Source organism: Salvelinus alpinus, chromosome 2 (assembly GCF_045679555.1).
Source record: "Salvelinus alpinus chromosome 2, SLU_Salpinus.1, whole genome shotgun sequence".
Taxonomy (NCBI): domain Eukaryota; kingdom Metazoa; phylum Chordata; class Actinopteri; order Salmoniformes; family Salmonidae; genus Salvelinus; species Salvelinus alpinus.
In genome coordinates, this window is record NC_092087.1 from 69,135,028 (window position 1) to 69,155,484 (window position 20,457).

The 20,457-nt window shown below is 44.4% G+C and overlaps 1 protein-coding gene across 4 annotated transcripts in view; it reads left to right on the forward strand.

Annotated features, from left to right (window-relative positions):
* The first annotated feature begins 213 nt into the window (after positions 1-213).
* The window catches only part of LOC139567547 (E3 ubiquitin-protein ligase SMURF2-like), a 70,593-nt gene continuing 50,349 nt past the window's right edge, over positions 214-20,457 (forward strand). For 3 of the 4 annotated variants that reach the window (XM_071388891.1, XM_071388892.1, XM_071388894.1), the window contains exon 1: positions 214-658. In XM_071388891.1, coding sequence (XP_071244992.1) covers positions 607-658 — 52 coding nt within the window. In that variant the 5' untranslated portion in view covers positions 214-606. The remainder of the gene's footprint in view (positions 659-20,457) is intronic. The other variant, XM_071388893.1, reaches the window with a different exon arrangement.

Below are 20,457 nucleotides of genomic sequence, written 5' to 3' on the forward strand. Positions count from 1 at the left end.
GTGAAACATAAAACTGACCTTAGATCAGTCTAGTGAGGCAGTCCTCAGTGACAGAGGCTGTGGTTGCCTACCAGTACTATATTGATGAACACAACATAAAAAAGGTTAAATATGTCCAATAATTTCCTCTCATTTAAATTAACATTGTACATCAATTTAGTGCTTGTGTTTTAACCTTGTGAGTGATGTCACTAGAGGGGAGGGTCACTATCCAAAAATTGAGACCAGCAAGACATCTCGGCTTGGAAATTTCAGCTACCACCACTTCAAGCAGAACTGCCACCCCCAGCGGTAGAGGAGCTCACCCTTGGCTTTTGAAGCAGCCTTGGACGTCATATAGCACCGTTTCTTTCGGGAGGAGATCCTGGCTTATTGGAAATTAGCCTTTTATTTTAGTTTCTTTAGGAGTATGTGCTCGGGACGGTGGTGTATAGCACTAGAGCTGTGCTCATCCGGGCAACTGTGCCGTGACTCCATTCTTCTTCATTCACTGTGAAACTGCCATAGCCATAGGAGATAAATAGGAATTCATTTTTGTGAAATAGCTAGACACATGTATTATACATATTTTTGATAACCCCACGTCAAGCTGGAACACAAACGGGCATGTCTAATCAAGGAGTTAGGAGAAATGGCCCAGTGAAACTGCGGTTGACAGGTAAGAATGTAAAACCCTCTCGCTGTCTCTAGCTTCACTTGCTTGTTAGCTAATGGCGTTATCAAGCTAACGTTACTAGCTAGCTACAGTAGTTGGCTAGTTTTCCTGCGTGAATGTTTACACTTTGTTATTCACAACAACGCCATATTATATTTACTAACACACTGATCAAATGTCGTTAGCTACGCTTCGAATAAGCATACTGTTTTTCTAACAAGTAAATGTTTATTTTTTCAGTTTGTAATACTAGCCAACGTTAGTTTACCTAGCTAGCCAGTTAGCTAGTTAGCTGACATAGTCGTGAATAACGTTGATTTACTGTTAGCTAGCGAACTCTCCAAATAAAAAAGCCAACACATTTGGGGTTATCACAATGGCTGCATTAATTAATTGTTACAACTTGCAACAGTTTGCCCACCCTTCGTCACTACGTGCATGTATTGTCATATAATCTGAATTACAGTGCTATTAATTGATAAGTGACATTATTATACATAGTTACACATTTTAGTCATTCAGGAGCGATTTACATGAGTAATTAGGGTTAAATGCCTTGCTCAAGGGCACATCGACATATTTTTAACAATCTGCACTGTGATTCGAACTAGCGACTTTTCGGTTAATGGCCCAAAGCTCTTAAACGCTAGGCTACCTGTCGCCCGAGTGTGCAGAGACTGCCCATAGTAGCCAGAGCTCTGCAGACTGACGCACCATTACCAAATGTAGTAATGATTTAGACCAGCATGCCTGTTCCAAATAGTTTGCATTTGTAGCTAATATTTCCATTGTTTACTGCACTAGTGTTTCAAGATTTTCCATCAGTACTTTGATTTGTGTTGGTAATGAACTTTCAGCACCCCTACATAGCCTCAGCTTGTACTGCATTCCCCTTGTTTTAAGACACTATTCCTTAGGGAAAGAAGCCAGCATGAGCCCCTTTTACTTTCTGTCCTATTCACAGTTTCTTACAACCCAAACATTTTGTCTGTTTACTTGAGAAAGCAGTGTTTTGACTGGGGAGAGGAGGCGATGGCATGCCCTGCGTTTCATGTTTCTTCGTGATCAGATCGATTTCCAGACCCCTCTATCTTCTGGGACCAGCCAAATTAAATATTTAATCTTGTAATGTACTAGCTGGATAAAAGCACTGAGTGAACAAGAGTTCCTCACGGTCCGGCAAGAGTTGTCTGGTGGTTTGGAATATTCCATTACTTTGAAAGTGTTTACTTAGTACTTAGTTTGACCTTTTTAAAAGGCTGTACATTTTATATTTTGCCCATGACCTCTATGATGCAGTAAGCCAAGGCTATTCTTCAATAATGAGGCATCCTGCAGTAATAATAAATAATAATCTCTCTTAGTGCAGTGAAGGCCTGGGTCTGTTTTATTTCCATTTGGGAAATGGTTTTAAATGGGCTGCTGCAGTGGTCTTCACTCAGAATCCCAGGAATGTGAAACAGAGGAGCCGTGAGTCTCTCCAGATCGTAGGAACATCCTCTGTCTCGTTCACGCCACGGAGGAGGGGAAGAACGCTTCAAAACACTGCTCCTCTCAAACTGGGGAACACCACCACACATTTTAATGTTGCAATTTTTTTTTAAGTGTGTGTCGTAGACGGGCCTCTCTGCCCTGGTCTGTGTGTCTGCTCTGTGGTTTCACTGAGTGCTCGCTTGTCATTTAGGATGGGCTGCAGACAGTAGAGCTCGATCAGTAGAGCTCGCTGGGTTACTCTTAAGCACTTATAGCTTCTTTGGGTCTATAGAGTCTATTCAGACCTGAGCCGCCATTATTGTCTAATCGTAATGTAATCGTCAATAAACTACTGTGTCTGCTACCAGCAGTCTGGGAGACGCCTGAAGGTATTCTCAGGCCATTTGTCTGTGCGTTTGCCATTTAGAGGCCACATTCAAACTGTCAGTAGTTGCAGCTTTGCCTTGCAATTTATTTACCATTTCCTCTCGTCTCAGATGCAATTTCGCTCAAGGAATAGCTAGGGCTAATCAAGGCCCTAGCGTTTAGGTCGCATTCCACAGACATCTAAGATCAGTGCTAGTCTGTGAGGGGAGACGGGGGTGTTTTTCTGCACTGTTTTCCACCAGCCACAGTCTTTGGCACCCGACTGCTGGTCCCAGATCAGGATTGATAGATTGTTTAGTGTGAACTGGTCCTGTTATTGTTTGCTCACTGGGCTTTTTCCTTCACTCGCTGTCTGATGAAGTCACCTGCCGTTTTGAATGGAATGCCGTTGCCAAGCAGTAAATGGAACAGTCTGGCGCTAAGCCGCTATTCCCAACACTACAGGGAGGTGATAATTGCTTCTGTTCGCACTGCTAGCATCTAGTCTGTCTATAACACTGCCTGCTGCTGTGAGCTAACTACTAAACGGCTAGCTATTCTAACTCCATTTGCTCCTTCGCCTCCAGTTGGCACCATGAGCATATAGTGCCAGCCTGGAAGAATTGTTTCAGATCCACTCTTATGCAGCACAGTCTGCAATCACAGCGGGTGCATCTCAGCTGTCATAAGTGGCTTTTTCTCACCATCAAGGCCTCTTTTCCTCCTGCACCGATGTGACAAAAATTGCCCGGTGAAAGCTATTAGCCTAGCCTACTTAGATTCATGTAAAATATTAGATCCCTACTATCACATGACTGAAGGTCAGTGCAGACGAGGAAGCCACTTCAGACTGTTGAGTCTCTAGCATTTTGGGAAGTGACCCTGGAGGAGCTGAGTGTGTGCGAGTGGGGAAAAGCCAGGAAGCTGGTGATTTTTAAGATAAAGGCCCCGCCTCCGTCCTTCCTAGGCCGATCATTAGCCGGTGGAGAGAGAGCATTTTTGGAAAGTTAGCAGGGGCCACTGTCTCAGCATTCACTGTCAGTGGTCAGGAAATAGAAGCCTGTGTGTGTCCTCAAAGGGAACACACACACTCTTCCACAGGATGTATCGTCCGCACGTGATGCCGAGCTAAATTAGGAGCCCTGTTGACTCCTGCCGCTAAAATGAAGGAAATGTATTTGATTGTGTTTTGTGAAGGATAACCTACATGTGGTAAAGGGACGCCAACAAGACAATTGAAATGGCATTGGGAGCTGGTTTTACTGCCCTCAGCGCTGTCCTGTCCCACCCACCCTCCTAGCTAGATTAAGTTAATGCTGGTTTACACAGTCTAGGAGGCTGGGCCAGATGTTTTGAATGAAAGCAGATTAGAGGCATTCGTTTGCTGTTAATCTAAATCGACACAGTGAGAAGAGACCACGCCCATGTGTTATTGTTGTCACTTGGTGTTGGCTAGTTGTTTACCGCCGCGTGAAACACATTTTCCCAGGTCAAACTAGATCCATGCGCAAGGCGAAGGCCGCTGCAAATACGTTTTAGCCTAGCAGCCATATTGATTAGCAAATTAGATCATTTTTGGGGGGGGATTCGCTAAAACATTTTTAAATAAGGCAGCACAGCATCCGTCCAGACAGAGGCTTAATTTGGCCACGCGGCTCTCTCCGCCCGCCCAGCTCTGCAGAGCGGTCTGACCCATTTTAAAGCGCAATCAATAGGCTTTGTCAGAAATCCATTGCAGCAATCTCCTCGAAGTTTCTGTGTTGGAATGAAAAGGCGTTGCACATTCAGTGTTGCCTCTCCAGCTGAATATCAATGGGAGTGATATGAATTGGCTGTATTGCGGTTCACTGCCTTGAAATGTGGGGCTTGATGCCTTTCTATAAGACACAAGGGTACTAGTATGTATTGTAAACCCGCCTACAGGCTCCTTTCCATACTGCATACAGTTGGCTTTATTTTTCTCTCTCTCCTCTCGCTGTTCTTTTACATGTTTCTTCTATGAGCTGTCACTCAGTTTTCTGTACGTCAATACAACATTCCCCCTATGACAACTCTTCTGTGTGATAAGTGTCTAGCGGAGGGGGTAGTGTGTGTGTGTGTGTGTGTGCGCCTGCTCAAACATTTCACACTCATTGTAGCCTACTGAAGCGAAGCAGCCCATCGGCCTGCTGTGTCTGTTCTTCTCTGGTTTTTCCTACCCGGGTCTTTCCTCAGTCAAGGTTGTTTTTTCTATTTGCCTCTGTCTGCTTCATACATACAAGTTACAGGAGAAACAGAGGAATGGAGAATCGGTAAGGTTTAATAGAGATTGACCTGAAGGTCAACTTCAGTTTTCTGAAGGCTCCTGTCAAAAGCTCAGTCATCATCAATCTTGACTGTTTCCTTAAGGTAATCATCAGATGACTCACTCACTATTATGTCTATATGATATTGTAGATCATGAATCCTCCTAGCTGCAGTGATTGACAACCCAGGATCTAGACTCCGGATGTCTAGGTCAGGGTGTCATACATACGGCCGATGGGGGAGGGGTTAAATAAGAATGTACTAAATTGTTGGGGGGAAAACGAAATCAATATACTTTCAAATGACTTAAACCAAATCGAAACTGGGCAGAAATGATATTCAACATATTTTCATACATTTTCTTGACTGTCCAGCTCGCTAACAATCAGTAGACAGTCAGGGAGCATCGGAAATTCCAAAAACGATGCATAGAGGACAATTATTTTGCCGATTTTTGCCGGCAAGGAAATATAATCACTTTTCAGTGCAGCCCTCCTGAACTCGTTCCAGACCGAATGTGGCCCCCGGGGGAAACAATGTGTTTGATGCCCCTGCTCTAGTTTATCTGTAACCCCAGGAATGTCAGAGTAGGAGTGTGGTGGAGACCAGAGCTAGTCTTTCTAACCTGTGAATGAATGGCCATTGTGGGAGTGATATAGTGAGCAGGTCTGTTTGAGTGTGTGGGCTCCGGCTATGGTCAGTTAGCAGTAACTTAGGAGGTCTTGTGTCATCTGCGTTGAATAGACCCCTCTCTGAGCGGTGTAGTCTATAGCCGAATAGTGTAGTCTGTGTGCATGGCCCTTGTAATAGGCCATTTATCCAAAGTGACTTAGTCATGCATGCATACATTTTTCAAATGGGTGGTCCCGGGAATCGAACCCACTACCCTGCCGTTACAAGCAAGTTCTCTACCAACTGAGCTACAAAGGACCAAGAGCAGTTAGTGATATGTGTTGGCTGTGGTCAGTAAGTGGCTATGTAGGGAGTCCTGTGTCATCTGCATTGAAGTCTGAATTGTGCAGTGTAGTCTGTGTGCATGGCCCTTGTCCGAGCCAGAGCTTTTTTTTCTCAGTGATCTGTGGATGGAGAGAGAGAGAGAGGGGGCTTGTGTTGCGGCCAGGTGCTGCCACGCACATCCAGACTTCCTCGGCTTTGTTTAGTCTGCCCCGGCCACTCTCACACCACTCTAGATGACTGGGCTCCGATGCAGAGCTGCCCCAGAAGCCCCCCCCCCCCTCACTACACTCTTCACTCCAGATGACTGGGCTTCACGGCAGAGCTGTCCCAGAAGCCCCCCCCCCCCCTCACTACACTCTTCACTCCAGATGACTGGGCTTCACGGCAGAGCTGCCCCAGAAGCCCCCCCCCCCCTCACTACACTCTTCACTCCAGATGACTGGGCTTCACGGCAGAGCTGCCCCAGAAGCCCCCCCCCCCCCCCCCCTCACTACACTCTTCACTCCAGATGACTGGGCTTCACGGCAGAGCTGCCCCAGAAGCCCCCCCCCCCTCACTACACTCTTCACTCCAGATGACTGGGCTTCACGGCAGAGCTGCCCCAGAAGCCCCCCCCCCCTCACTACACTCTTCACTCCAGATGACTGGGCTTCACGGCAGAGCTGCCCCAGAAGCCCCCCCCCCCCCCTCACTACACTCTTCACTCCAGATGACTGGGCTTCACGGCAGAGCTGCCCCAGAAGCCCACCCACTCCACTCTTCACTCCAGATGACTGGGCTTCACGGCAGAGCTGCCCCAGGGGTCCCCCCACACAGTCCACTGTTCTGTTCACGTGGCGGACGGCGCCTCTTACATGGAAACCTTCATATCCTGTCTCTATCTGGCAGGATGCCTACGCTGCCTGTCTGCTTTATATACGTTGCGCTGTGTGCCAGTGAGCCAACAAACAGAGCGAGTGATAACCCAGAGCAATATTATTGATTTAATGGTTTGGTTATCATTACTAGTTGTTGTACGTACAGTCATTGGCTTTATCGTGTCTTAATTGTCAGGTCAGGGGTCGCGATACAGTTTAGAAATCTGCATTTTCAAAACACCTACCTTCCAAAAATCTGTTTTAAACAATTTCATCTGTTTTATATTGAAAGTAAAGTGTTTAAAAAAATAAATAAAAATGTTTTTTCCCCCTATTTAAAAAATAAATACAAATCTGACAATTCGTCTGATGCTGAGAAGAAATTACAATAAGAAACATTTTATATCTGTTTACAAAACACAGCAAGATACTTTATATGCGTATTTCTTTTTTCTTCCGTGTATTCTGCATTAACGCGAGCCCTGCTGCTACATAGCCTGTCTGGTGGGGTTTAATGCATGCTGCCAGCTGGCACTGGTAGTTAGGCTAATCTGTTGCATGTGTTGGTTAGACATTTGTTTGAATTATGCACTTCAGGGAATTCGCTTATCAATAACAGATAAGAGGATTTTGTCTAAACGACTGCCGATCTTAAAATTACTAGAACTTCCTCACGTTACTCGTAAGTCTAATCATCACGAGTCCTCTAGACAGTTCAACTTTAGCCTGCCCCTCTCTTAGCAGATGGGGTCTGACTGTTTTTATCTGCCTAATGGATTTGCAATGTACAGCTGTCTGACTGGACCGTTTGGAAATTGGCACATCACTGGCAATTGGGCAGTTGATTGCTTTATTGCCAAACTGTGTTTTCTGGATAGAAGATGACATGTCTTGTTCTCAGCTCAGTTAGCCGCTCTGGTTCGACAGTGGTTTGACATTTTCTGTGGGGAATTGAAAGGCTCTGATGGAGCGTCAACATGTAGTCGTGTGTACACATACGTTTATCCACGGTTCACCTGGCCAGACAAGACAGGAAAGGGAGGGAGGTTGGGTAGACTAAAATGTATTTTTGTCATGTTGATACCACACATGAAATACTTTGCTTTTTCTCCGAGCCAGCAGGTGTAGGCGGTTTAGACAGAGTACATAGATTTAGGACCCTTTTTAGGAAGCTGTTTCCTTCAGCAATGGTTCTCCATTCAACTTCCCTTCGATTTTTCAGTTTTCAGTTTAACAGATGAAGCGTTTCAGTCGTTAAAAGGGAGTGATTGTCTAAACGTCTGCTGAATGTTTTGCCATGTCATTGGAAAATGTAGTCTAGCCTAATGTGGCTGTTTTTAAACCGTCGTTGTCTGAAATGGCAACCTATTCCCTGCATAGTGCACTTCTTTTGACCAGGACCCATAGGGCACTGGGCAAAAGTAGTGCACTAGAAAGGCGATGGGGTGCCATTTGGGACGCACACCAAGCATCTGTAAAACTACCTGCACCTTCAACCTCTCTGGTGCTGAGTTTCTACTCATTTTGATGATTCATGCAAGTTCTGCACTCTGCACTCTCAGAATTATGGCTTAAGAATTCTGGCAGACACTGAACTTTGGTCTAGACAACAAGCAAATAATGTTATTGTTATTATAGCCCTGAATCCTGGGATTAAGTATAACCCCCCCAGAAGTGGGAGATTGGTATGGTCTGACAAGGTCCTGTGTTTTTGTTTTTGATTCTGGCATGTCCCATATTGCGGGCGGGGAACGGAGCACCATGCTGTTTGTGGCCATCTCAGTTTCATTCTCTTGGTTTTCATGCTGCGAGGGAGCCCCTGTATGGTGTGTAAGATTATGGCTTGTGTTTCATTGATACATTTGTTTTCAGTTTACATGGACATACAGTGTATTCGGAAAGTATTCAGACCTCGTGACTTTTTCCACAGTTTGTTACGTTACAGCCTTAATCTAAAATGGAATAGATAGTTTTTTCCCCCATCAATCTACACACACAATACCCCATAACAAAGCAAAAACCAGTTTTGGGGAAAATTTTCCAATTGTATTACAAATAACTGAAGTATCACATTTACATAAGTATTCAGACCTCAGACCCTTTACTTAGTACTTTGTTGAAGCACCTTTGGCAACAATTACACCCTTTAGTCTTCTTGGGTATGGTGCTACAAGCTTGGCACACCTGCATTTGAGGAGTTTCTCCCATTCTTCTCTGCAGATCCTCTCAAGCTGTGTTGGGTTTGGATGAGGAGCATCGCTGCACAGCTATTTTCAGGTCTCTCCAGAGATGTTTGATCGGGTTCATCAAGGATCTCTCTGTACTTTGTTCCTTTCATCTTTCCCTCAGTCCTGACTAGTCTCCCAGTCCCTGCCGCTGAAAAACATCCCCACAGCATGATGCTGCCACCATGCTTCACCATAGAGATGGTGCCAGGTTTCCTCCAGACGTGATGCTTGGCATTCAGGCCAGCGAGTTCAATCTTGGTTTCATCAGACCAGAGAATCTTGTTTCTCATTGTCTGAGAGTCCTCTAGGTGACTTTTGGCAAACTCCAAGCAGGCTGTTGTGCCTTTTACTGAGGAGTGGCTGCTGTCTGGCCACTACCACAAAGGCCTAATTAGTGGAGTGCTGCAGAGATGGTTGTCCACCTGGAAGGTTCTCCATCTCCACAGAGGAACTCTGGAGCTCTGTCAGAGTGACCATCGGGTTCTTGGTCACGTCCCCGACCAAGGCCCTGGAAAAAGTGAAGGGATGAATACTTTCCGAATGCGCTGTATACTAGGTAATGATGCACCGATATTACATTTTTGGCCGATACCGATATCCAATATTTTCCTTGCCCAACATTTTTTTTTGCGTCCTTTTAAGCATTCTAGTACAGTTAAATAGTTAACACACACACACACAGACACAGCTGTCTAAGGCACTGCATCTCAGTGCAAGAGGTGTCACTACAGTCCCTGGTCTGAATCCAGGCTGTATCACATCTGGCAGTGATTTGGAGTCCCATAGGGCGGCCCACAATTGGCCCAATGTCATCCGGGTTTGGCCGGGGTAGGCCGTCAATGTAAATAAGAATTTGTTCTTAACTGACTTGCCTAGTTAAATAAAGGTTACACACACACACACACACACACACACACACACACACACACACACACACACACACACTGACCAAAAGGTAATTTTGTTGGCATTTACGTATGTCCCCATTACCAGTAAAACATAATAAAAAAACTATTTCTTTCACTTACTTGCTGTGCTGTTTCATTGTTCATTTATTCAGTCATTTCATTTTCTATCAGGATTTCTATGGAACGCCGTTTGGGTCTTTGTGTGTCAAAAAATATACTATTTAACACTTTGTGTCAAATAAGCTTGTTGACAAATCAGGACCTGAATATGACTGCACGTCAAGTAATAATTTTACGCGTTCATATTTTTTTTTACGTTGTTATTACACTGATTACACTATCACTCATTTCATATGTCAAAACAATTCATCGATACATATGCTATGATGCTGGTAAAGTTGTCTCGTTCAGCTACAGTGCTGGTGATAAAACATTTTTAAAAAGCTAGCTAGCTCATGGATGCAAACAATGTTCTTCCCCCAAAACTGTTTCAGTAGCTATAGTTAGCTAGCTAACTAATTATATAGCTAGGTGTCATCTAAAATTAGCCTAATTTATAAGACCGTTCTTATTTGATTAATGGTGGTCGGACCCATCTGTGACACTAGCCACAATAAGGATTAGCCACAACATTGGACTTTGTGGTCAGCCTTCAAAATAAAACTGTGGCACGATTCTCCTATTTGTATTAATTTGCATCACTGTCAATGACATACTTTTATTTTGAAGGCAAACCGCAAATTCCACTACTGTGCCTAATTCTTGTTGTGGCTAGCTTCACAACACATAACCCGGTCCGGTCGAGCCTCACTAGCCAGATGAAGCTAGCTGGCTGCTTATAACGTTAGCTTTGGGCAACAGGGTTAAGTATCTGGCTAGCTATTTCTTTTCATGAACTAAAGTTCAAATTCAATAGGCGAACAACAAGTGGCAACCTAGCTAATACTTACTCACAAGGATTCCTAAATCATTGATAAGAATAATGAAAATGACTGCAGTTTTTACTGGTTGTTGTTTTTTTAGGCTGGTTGTATTGGTGCTAGCTAGGTACCAAGCTAAAGCTAGCTACCCCAGAAGTTGCGGTCGAACAAATTATGCTTTATTGTAAACGCGGTATTGTATACATATCGTTCGTGGCTGGTGTTTGCTTGTTTGCTGCCTTTGTTTTTGTACAGCTTTGACAGTGCTACTGTATCTTTTTTGACACGCAAAGACACAAACGGCGTTCTGTAGTATACATGTCGTGAAGCTAATAGCAGTGACGCTATTACTGTGTAACTCCGGTAGGGCAACATCTGAAAAATAGCGCACTTGATGGTGTGCTCGACCAGTCGGCGAAAGCCAACATCACACACGACAGAGAACGGTTGATTGTCAAGGGCAATGAATTCCATTATCTTGGTTTAAAATGATTTCGACTTTGAGTTGTCTCGCTGACATTTTCTTTCTCTTTCAAATGACTGCTCGACTTGTTGACTTCTCGATCCACACAGCAGGCATTGTGGGCTGGTTTAGGAGTGCTGTGTTGCACGTATAGCGCAACATTTTACGTGGCGTCTTTATGTCATGTACCTTCGTTATATAGGTATGCACGTCAGCTTTGACATCGGTTTTGCACGTCGGGCGTTAAACTAGACATCGGACGATACTGATGTTGGCATTTTTGGCTAATATCGTCCCATTCCGATATGTTCACCGATATATCTTGCATACCTAATACTAGGTATAGAGTAGATGCGTTTGTGTGGAACACTGCTCTGCAGTGAGAAGTCTGCTGCCGGCAAGTAGGGGATTTGCCCGTGATTTAGCCCTAGATGATGCTCTTGATATTCGGTAGGGTTTTGATGATATGATTTAAAGCATCATTTGAACCAAGGCTGGCCCATGAAGTCTCAAGGAAATGTAAATTGTGCCTTGGTCTGAATAATACAGATATTCTGTAATAGAATATTGTCTCACAGTGGGTTTTGCATTCAAAGTTAAAAAACCTTTGTCTGGATCTTTTGCCAGGCTCTTTCCAAGGCGGTTGCCGTGGCTGGTTCTCAGGTCGACATTCTCACCAAACTAAAACGGATTCCCCTATTGGTCCAACTAACAGTAGTACCTGCTCACCGAACCAGAAGCAGTCGAATGTTCGTTCTCCTTCAAATAAGGGTTCCTATGGGCGAAGCCCAGGTTTGGCAAGCAGAAGAGCAGCACAGCGTGCATCAAGTTTGGTTGAAGTGTCTGGTGCTTCAGGGCCCACCAGCTACAAAGCACTTTTTACAGTGCTATATCACGGTTGGTTAAATCCTCTCTTCGTCTAGGTCTGCACAAAGGAGAGCAAGAGGGAGCTTCATCTGTTATTCAAATTATACTTGAACTTTGTGTGCATTCGTGTGCTTTAGAGTACGACAGTGGAAAGAGTCATGATGAGTCACACCTCATGACTTGCATAACAATATTATGGGTGAGAGCGGAGGCTGGGAGGAGAGTTTGAGGTGGGCTGAAAGACCACACTCGGTATGCAAAATACATTCAACTTTCTGAAAGTGCGTTCTTGGGCTTATGTCTTAGTGTAAGCTAGTATTATCTGGTAGAAGGACCACCTTACTGTGTCTTACTATATGCCTTTTTAATATTCTATCTTGCTGTGAATTCGCCCAAATGTATCTCAATGCACGTGGTCACATTGTCAAGATGCAGCCAAGTCGGTTTGCAGGTGCTGATACTGCTCCACTTTGAGCTATTTTTACACTCTGACCTCAGTGCCCTGTAAGATGACAAGCGATACTGTATCCTGTCTTTTCTCTCTCGCTCTCTGCTGTTAGCGATCGCTAGCCGGATCTGGCCCAGACGGCGTACAGACAGCGCTGCCGATGGCTTCTCTCTTCCTGTCTAGCCCGTGCACCGCCGCCACCGCATCACAACAGATACCTAGCCGCCGCGACCTAGCATGGCTTCTTAGAGAGAACTATTGACGTTGACATAGCTGACGTCATGCATAAAGGTGTAAGATTTGTGGCCAACTTGCCAAGTGACTGTTCTGCTGCTGCTTCTAAGAACTGCTGGTGGCACGACATGAGAGACCGTCATTGATAACATCTTTGCATGAAGGTGTTGGAACAGTTTTGCTTCAGTTCAGCTTCAAATGTCACTCAACTTAACTGACTAGCCATTTGGGTAATCAAGCACAGAGAGGGGTTTTTGAGGATCTGTAGAGCCTTTGTCGACTAAAGACTAGAGAGAGTGCATTGGCTGTCCTCCGTCAATTGACTTTCCCAGTCATTCTATGGTCAGGTTGTTGGATGTAGCAGACAGGCCTGACTCTGGGGGGGCGGGGTGTGTCTCTAAACCCTTGAGGAAGTGGTGAAGGTGAGGCTGTCGCACACTCAAATGTTTTTGATTGGCGGTCGGTCTTTACTGTCCACTAAATCAAATGTATTTGTCACATGCGCCAAATACAACAGGTGTAGACCTTACCGTGAAATGCTTACCACCACACCAGTGTAGTGCACAAGTCGCTCTGGATAAGAGCGTCTGCTAAATGACTTAAATGTAAATGTAAATGTAAACAGAGACTCAGGAACTGCAGCCTGAGTAACCTTTCTCTCTCTCTCTCTCTCTCTCTAGGGGAATTACACAGACGGCTAGAGAACATGACAGGCTGTGCTGTCTTTCTCTTTCCTTTTCTCTCTTGCGCTCTCTCTCTGTGTCTCTCTCTCGCTCTCTCTGTGTGGCTCTCTCGCGCTCTCTGTGTGGCTCTCTCGCGCTCTCTGTGTGGCTCTCTCGCGCTCTCTGTGTGGCTCTCTCGCGCTCTCTGTGTGGCTCTCGCGCTCTCTGTGTGGCTCTCTCGCGCTCTCTGTGTGGCTCTCTCGCGCTCTCTGTGTGGCTCTCTCGCGCGCGCTCTCTGTGTGGCTCGTTAACGTTGATGATGACGGATGTCAGACGAGAGTGGGCTCTCATCCGTAATGGAAGCACAAAGTGCTGTAACACACTCCCACCAGTTCCACTGCCATATTGTCAAGGGGGGGAGGTATACATCATGTGAGCTGGTGGCGAGAATCTGTTCCCCGCCGTTGTGTGCCAGTCTGCCAGAGCATCCATCCATGTGGCCCATAACCCACACACGTTATCATTAGCGTGAATGATGAGCTAGATGTGATGTTACTGCCAGTGCACTTCTTCCTCTCAGGCGAAAGTTGTCTCTCATCTAGCACTCTCACGGCTCCCCCTCCTCCATTCTAGAGAGACTTGATATGTGTCCCTAAAATCCCCCGGAAGCCATGTAAACTAACTCTCGTCTCGCACTCTCATGGCTCACCCATACCCCTCATCTCAGCTCAATCTACTATATAGGCTTAGTTGATACAGTATGTGTCCACAGATTCCTCCCCGGCCACATTTTAACGAAGTGCATTTATTAACACACTAAGTCCCCTTAACGGAGCTCCCGCTTCAGCGGTCTTCCTCCAACCCCAAAGTGGCTCATCCCTGTCGTAGGGGTTTTGAATTGAAATACTGGCGCATCCATTTCCCAGGGCGAGGTCCTCCTCTTCTCCTCCTCTTCTTTCTTCCTCTTCCCCCGTTCCTTGGGCAGATGCGCAGCGCCAGATGGGAAATGATTCATCGTCTCTGTATGGGCCGCTGTGTGTGCGGGTGTGTATGGGCCGCTGTGTGTGCGGGTGTGTATGGGCCGCTGTGTGTGCGGGTGTGTATGGGCCGCTGTGTGTGCGGGTGTGTATGGGCCTGTGTGTGTGTGTGTATGGGTCTGTGTGTGTGCACGCCTGGGGATTGATGAAAAGTCAGACTGTTTGGTTTTGAAAGGCCCAAACGAGATGAAATGTATATAAGCCGACGTGATGCGACCGGCGCTATTCCCGAACCTCCCTCCTTTCCTCCCCAGCCGCTCCTGCTTTAGGGGTTATGTTGATATCATGGGAAAAATGGGAAGTCAAGTGGATGCGTGCAGGGAGAACTACGGTGTCTGCACGTACAACACGTATGGCGCTCTCACAGTCTGCAAACGTGCACAGTAGGACAGACGCCGACACGCGCACACATCCGCTCTCTTCCTGTCCACTCTCTTTCTGACACAGTTCCAGGTCAAGGAAGAATAGCAGGGTTGGTCGAACCCTGAGTCGTGTATCTGTGAGGCTCTCCTTCCCGTAGCTTCAGCCAGGCAGAGCCTCAACCGGAGAGGCCCCGCAGGAAATGACTTTGTCATTGGTCACAGGTAGAGCAGCATTCCAAAGAGCGTCATATCCTCTTCATTTTTAGACAACCACAACGCGCTCTTGTTGGCACGTGATTGATACATTTCTAGTTAGGCTAGACCATATTATTCATCAGGCGCAGCATGAAACATTCATTTGGAAAGTACAAATGATGGAGCTCTAATTTAGCATCTATTATTTTACCTCAGCTAGCATACTTCTCCTACTGAGCGTATTCTGTAATACTCTGTATTTACACTAGCCTAGCTCCCTCTTGCTCGCTTCCTCCCTCTCTCCTCTACTCTCCCAATAAACAAACCCTCCCTCCCTCCGTTCTCCCGTTTGTCAGGCAGCATGCCAGCTTGTTGTGAGTGGCAGCGCTGCTCTGCGTTCCTCTCCAGATTTCAGGTTAGCGTCTGGGCGCTGATGAGGGGAGTGTCAACTGGAGCAGGGAGCCATGGCTGAGGAGGGGCTATTTAATGGATGACATAATTGGCATCCTGAGCATTCGCAGAGCTGGGAGGCAGAGGGATGGAGGGAGTAATGGCTGGAGGCAGAGGGATGGAGGGAGTAATGGCTGGAGGCAGAGGGATGGAGGGATGGAGGGAGTGATGGCTGGCCAAAGGAAGTGTGCTGTAGATAAGAACTCTTGTTTGATGTCCTCCGCATCAGTTTGTGTGTAGACGGCCCGGATTGTTCTAGCGGCTTGGTCAGTTTACTACCCTAAACTCCATACATACATACATGCCATACGTTTCTCCACTGAAAGCAGACAGGCCAGGGAGGGAGCCGTGGTGAAGGGGAAGCCTTTTGTTTGTACTGGCACAATGCTGTGAATGAGACAGTGTGGGGCTGAAACAGGAGTCCAAACAGGACAGAGGTGACTGATGGGCGTCTACAGGCCCTGTCTGTCGGTAATGAGGTTTGCAACGTGGGTGGTGTGTTAGGGGAGAGTCTTGTTCGACAGCAAAGCATGGCCTGGGTCATAATACAGAGCCCATTGCAGGGAGGTGGGTGAGGTGTGTCTGTCTCTTGGCAACTGCATACACGCACTCATTTTGACTTATGACCTAAACTAGCTGGGAATCCATCCATTGACTCTTTTCTCCCTGGTTTTCACCCCCCCCCTGCTTCCCCAAGCAGCCTGTCCTTCCCCCTTCTCAGTAGTTTTCCATCCCAGCCCACGTTGTCATAGTCTTTTCACACAGTGTCGCCAAAGCTCTTCAGACTAGAAGTCTAGAACATTCAGCTTATCCTATCCCAATCCAAGGGGGGTCAATAGCTGAACTAACGTTGGGTCAGTGTTCTGTCTCATGCTAATATACAGTTGAGTTGACAGGGTAATGTCTGACTGTATAGATGGCTGTAAAGATTCCACATACAGTGCCTTCAGAAAGTATTCCTACGCCTTGACTTATTCCACATTAAGTTACAGCCTGAATTCAAAATGGATGAAATAATTGTCTCTCGCCCATCTACACACAATACCCCATAATGACAAAATGAAAATGTTTTTAGAAATGTGTGCAAATGATTGAAAAGAAATTCAGAAATATCTAATTAACATAAGTATTCACACCCCTGATTCAATACTTTGCCGAAGCACCTTTGGCATCGATTACAGCTGTGAGTATTTCTGGGTAAGTCTAAGAGCTTTCCACACCTGGATTGTGCAACATTTTTACATTTTTATTTTTTAAATTCTTCAAGCTCTGTCATAGTTTTCATCATTGCTAGTGCCATAGATTTTCAAGTAGATTTAAGTCAAAACTAACTTGGCCACTCGGGAACATTCACTGTCCTCTTGGTAAGCCATTCCAGTGTAGATTTGGCCTTGTTTTAGGTTATTGTCCTGCTGAAAGGTGAGTTCAACTCCCAGTGTCTGGTGGAAAGCAGACTGAACCAGGCTTTCCTCTAGGATTCTACCGGTGCTTAGCTCCATTATGTTTATTTTTATCCTGAAAAACTCCCCAGTCCTTAACGATTACAAGCATGCCCTTAACATGATGCAGCCACCACTATGTTTGAAAATATGGAGTTTGTGGCAAATACAATAACACTTTGTATTCAGGACAAAAAGTGAATTGTCTTGCCACATTTTTTGCAGTATTACTTTAGTGCCTTGTTGCAAACAGGATGCATGTTTTGGAATATTTTTATTCTGTACAGGCTCCCTTTCACTCTGTCAATTAGGTTAGTATTGTGGAGTAACTACAATGTTGTTGATCCATCCTCAGTTTTCTCATAGCACAGCCTTAAACTCTGCACCTGTTTTAAAGTCACCATTGGCCTCTTTGTGAAATCCCTGAGATTTTTCCGTCCTCTCCGGCAACTGAGTTAGGAAGGACACCTATATCTTTGTAGTGACTTGGTATATTAATACACCATCCAAAGTCTAATTAATAACTTCACCATGCTCAAAGGGATATTCAGTGTCTGCTTTTGACATTTTTACCCATCTACCAGTAGGTGCCCTTCTTTGCGAGGCATTGGAAAACCTCCTTGGTCTTTGGCTGACTGAGCGACTTTACAGATAATTATATGTGTGGGGTACAGAGATAAGGTAGTCATTCAAAAATCATGTCAAACACTATTATTGCACACAGAGTGAGTCCATGCAATTTATTATTAGACTTGTTAAGCACATTTTTACACCTTTTACACCACGTATTTAGGCTTGCCATAACAAAGGGGTTGATTCAAGACATTTCAGCTTTTCATTTTTCATTAAAACATAATTCCATATAGGAATAAAATAACATTCTAATGTAATTTGAATTGTTACTTTGCCTTTCATTAAGTTAGGCTAGGCTACATTTTACTGCACTTAGCCTAGCTTATAGGCTATTCATGTTGCTGGCAATTCCTTCAATGTTTCATGCTTCCGTGCCCCAAAGTAGAAAACTTCCTTCTAAACAGCTTCTTAGCCGCAGTGTATTGACCGTGCTAATATTTAGTACCGCCACAACATTTATAGAAGCTAATGTGCGAATTTATGTAATTTAGCATGGCAGTAGAGAGCTGAGGGATGGAAACGCAAGTTTGCGATTCACGTGGGAAACAATGTTGTGTTCACTGTCCTTTTTTAATTTATTTTTTCCCCTTTTTTTGTGGGTAGATAAGCTTTAATACTGCAGATTGTGGCTTCATCAATGCAATCCACTATATATATTTTTTTGTGTGAATTTCTTAACTTCTTTAATGCGTTTGAGCCAATCAGTTGTGTTGTGACAAGGTAGTTGTGGTATACAGAAGAAAGCCCTATTTGGTAAAATACCAAGTCTATATTAAAGGAAAGATATTCCACTAATTAACTTTTAACAAGGCACACCTGTTAACTGAAATGCATTCCAGGTGACTACCTCATGAAGCTGGTTGAGAGAATGCCAAGAGTGTGCAAAGCTGTAATCAAGGCAAAAGGTGGCTACTTTGAAGAATCTAAAGTATAAAATATATTTTGATATAACACTTTTTTTTTGGTTACTACATGATTCCATATGTGTTATTACATAATGTTGATGTCTTCACTATTATTCTACAATGTAGAAATTGCAAAAAATTAAGAAAAACCCTTGAATGAGTAAGTGTGTCCAAATTTACTGTATATTTTCCAACTGTGCTGTTTCACGAAAGTTCTATACCTATATACATTTTATGTTCACAGTATATTTTGCATTTAGTTTTCTTATTTTTAGACCCACCCTTCAGCACCACTTAACCCCTCCAATCTATCTCTGAACACCATCCAGTTTTGATTTATATTTGCCATATATTTTTCAACTGTGCTGTTATGTTTCACAAAAGTTCTGAACCTTTCTATTCTGATAGTTTCTACAGATTGTAAATTAAAGATACATTGTTTTGCTATGAGTATTATTGATCGGTTGACGGTATGACTTTTCTAATCACCCAGCAGTGCTATTTGCAGAGTTAGCTCCAGGTAAATGTTAAAATTTTTCAGCCATTCCTGAACCTGCGACCAAAAACAAGCTACATATGAACAGTACCAAAACAAATGATCTAATTTTCCAAAACAAATGATCTCTTTGCAGCAAAATCTGTAGAGCTGGGATGTTTGTATCCCCCATATACATGTGAAGTCAGAAGTTTATACACCTTAGCCAAATAGTTTTAAACTCAGTTTTTCACAATTCCTGACATTTAATCCTAGTAATAATTCCCTGTCTTAGGTCAGTTAGGATCACCACTTTATTTTAAGAATGTGAAATGTCAGAATAATAGTAGAGAATTATTTATTTCAGCTTTTATTTCTTTCATCACATTCCCAGTGGGTCAGAAGTTTACATACACTCAATTAGTATTTGGTAGCATTACCTTTAAATTGTTTAACTTGGGTCAAATGTTTTGGGTAGCCTTCCACAAGCTTCCCACGATAAGTTGGGGGAATTTTGGCCCATTCCTCCTGACAGAGCTGGTGTAACTGAGTCAGGTTTGTAGGCCTCCTTGCTCACACATGCTTTATCTGCCCACAAATTGTCTATGGGATTGAGGTCAGGGCTTTGTGATGGCCACTCCAATACCTTTGTTGTCTTTAAGCCACAACTTTGGAAGTATGCTTGGTGTCGTTGTCCATTTGGAAAACCCAATTGCGACCAAGCTTTAACTTCCTGACTGATGTCTTGAGATGTTGCTTCAATATATCCACATAATTTTACTACCTCATGATGCCATCTATTTTGTGAAGTGCACCAGTCCCTCCTGCAGCAAAGCACCCCGACAACATGATGCTGCCACCCCCGTGCTTCACGGCTGGGATGGTGTTCTTCGGCTTGCAAGCCTCCCCATTTTTCCTCCAAACATAACGATGGTCATTATGACCAAACAGTTCTATTTTTGTTTCATTAGACCAGAGGACATTAATCCAAAAAGTACGATCTTGTCCCTATGTGCAGTTGCAAACTGTAGTCTGGCTATTTTATGGCAGTTTTAGAGCAGTTGCTTCTTCCTTGCGGAGTGGCCTTTCAGGTTATGTCCATATAGGACTCGTTTTACTGTGGTTATACATACTTTTGTACCTGTTTCCTTAATTAAGGATCTTCACAAGGTCCTTTGCTGTTCTGGGATTGATTTGCACTTTTCGCACCAAAGTACGTTCATCTCTAGGAGACAGAACGCGTCTCCTTCCTGAGCGGTATGACGGCTGCGTGGTCCCATGGTGTTTATACTTGCGTACTACTGTTAGTACAGATGAACGTGGTACCTTCAGGTGTTTGGAAGTTGCTCCCAAGGATGAATCAGACTTGTGGAGGTCTTGGCTGATTTCTTTTGATTTTCCCATGATGTCAAGCAAAGAGGCACTGAGTTTGAAGGCAGGCCTTGAAATACATCCACAGGTACACCTCCAATTGACTCAAATTATGTCAATTAGCCTATCAGAAGCTTCTAAAGCCATGACATCATTTTCTGGAATTTTCCGAGCTGTTTAAAGGCACAGTCAACTTAGTGTATGCAAACTTCTGACCCACTAGAATTGTGATACAGTGAAATAATATGTCTGTAAACAATTGTTGG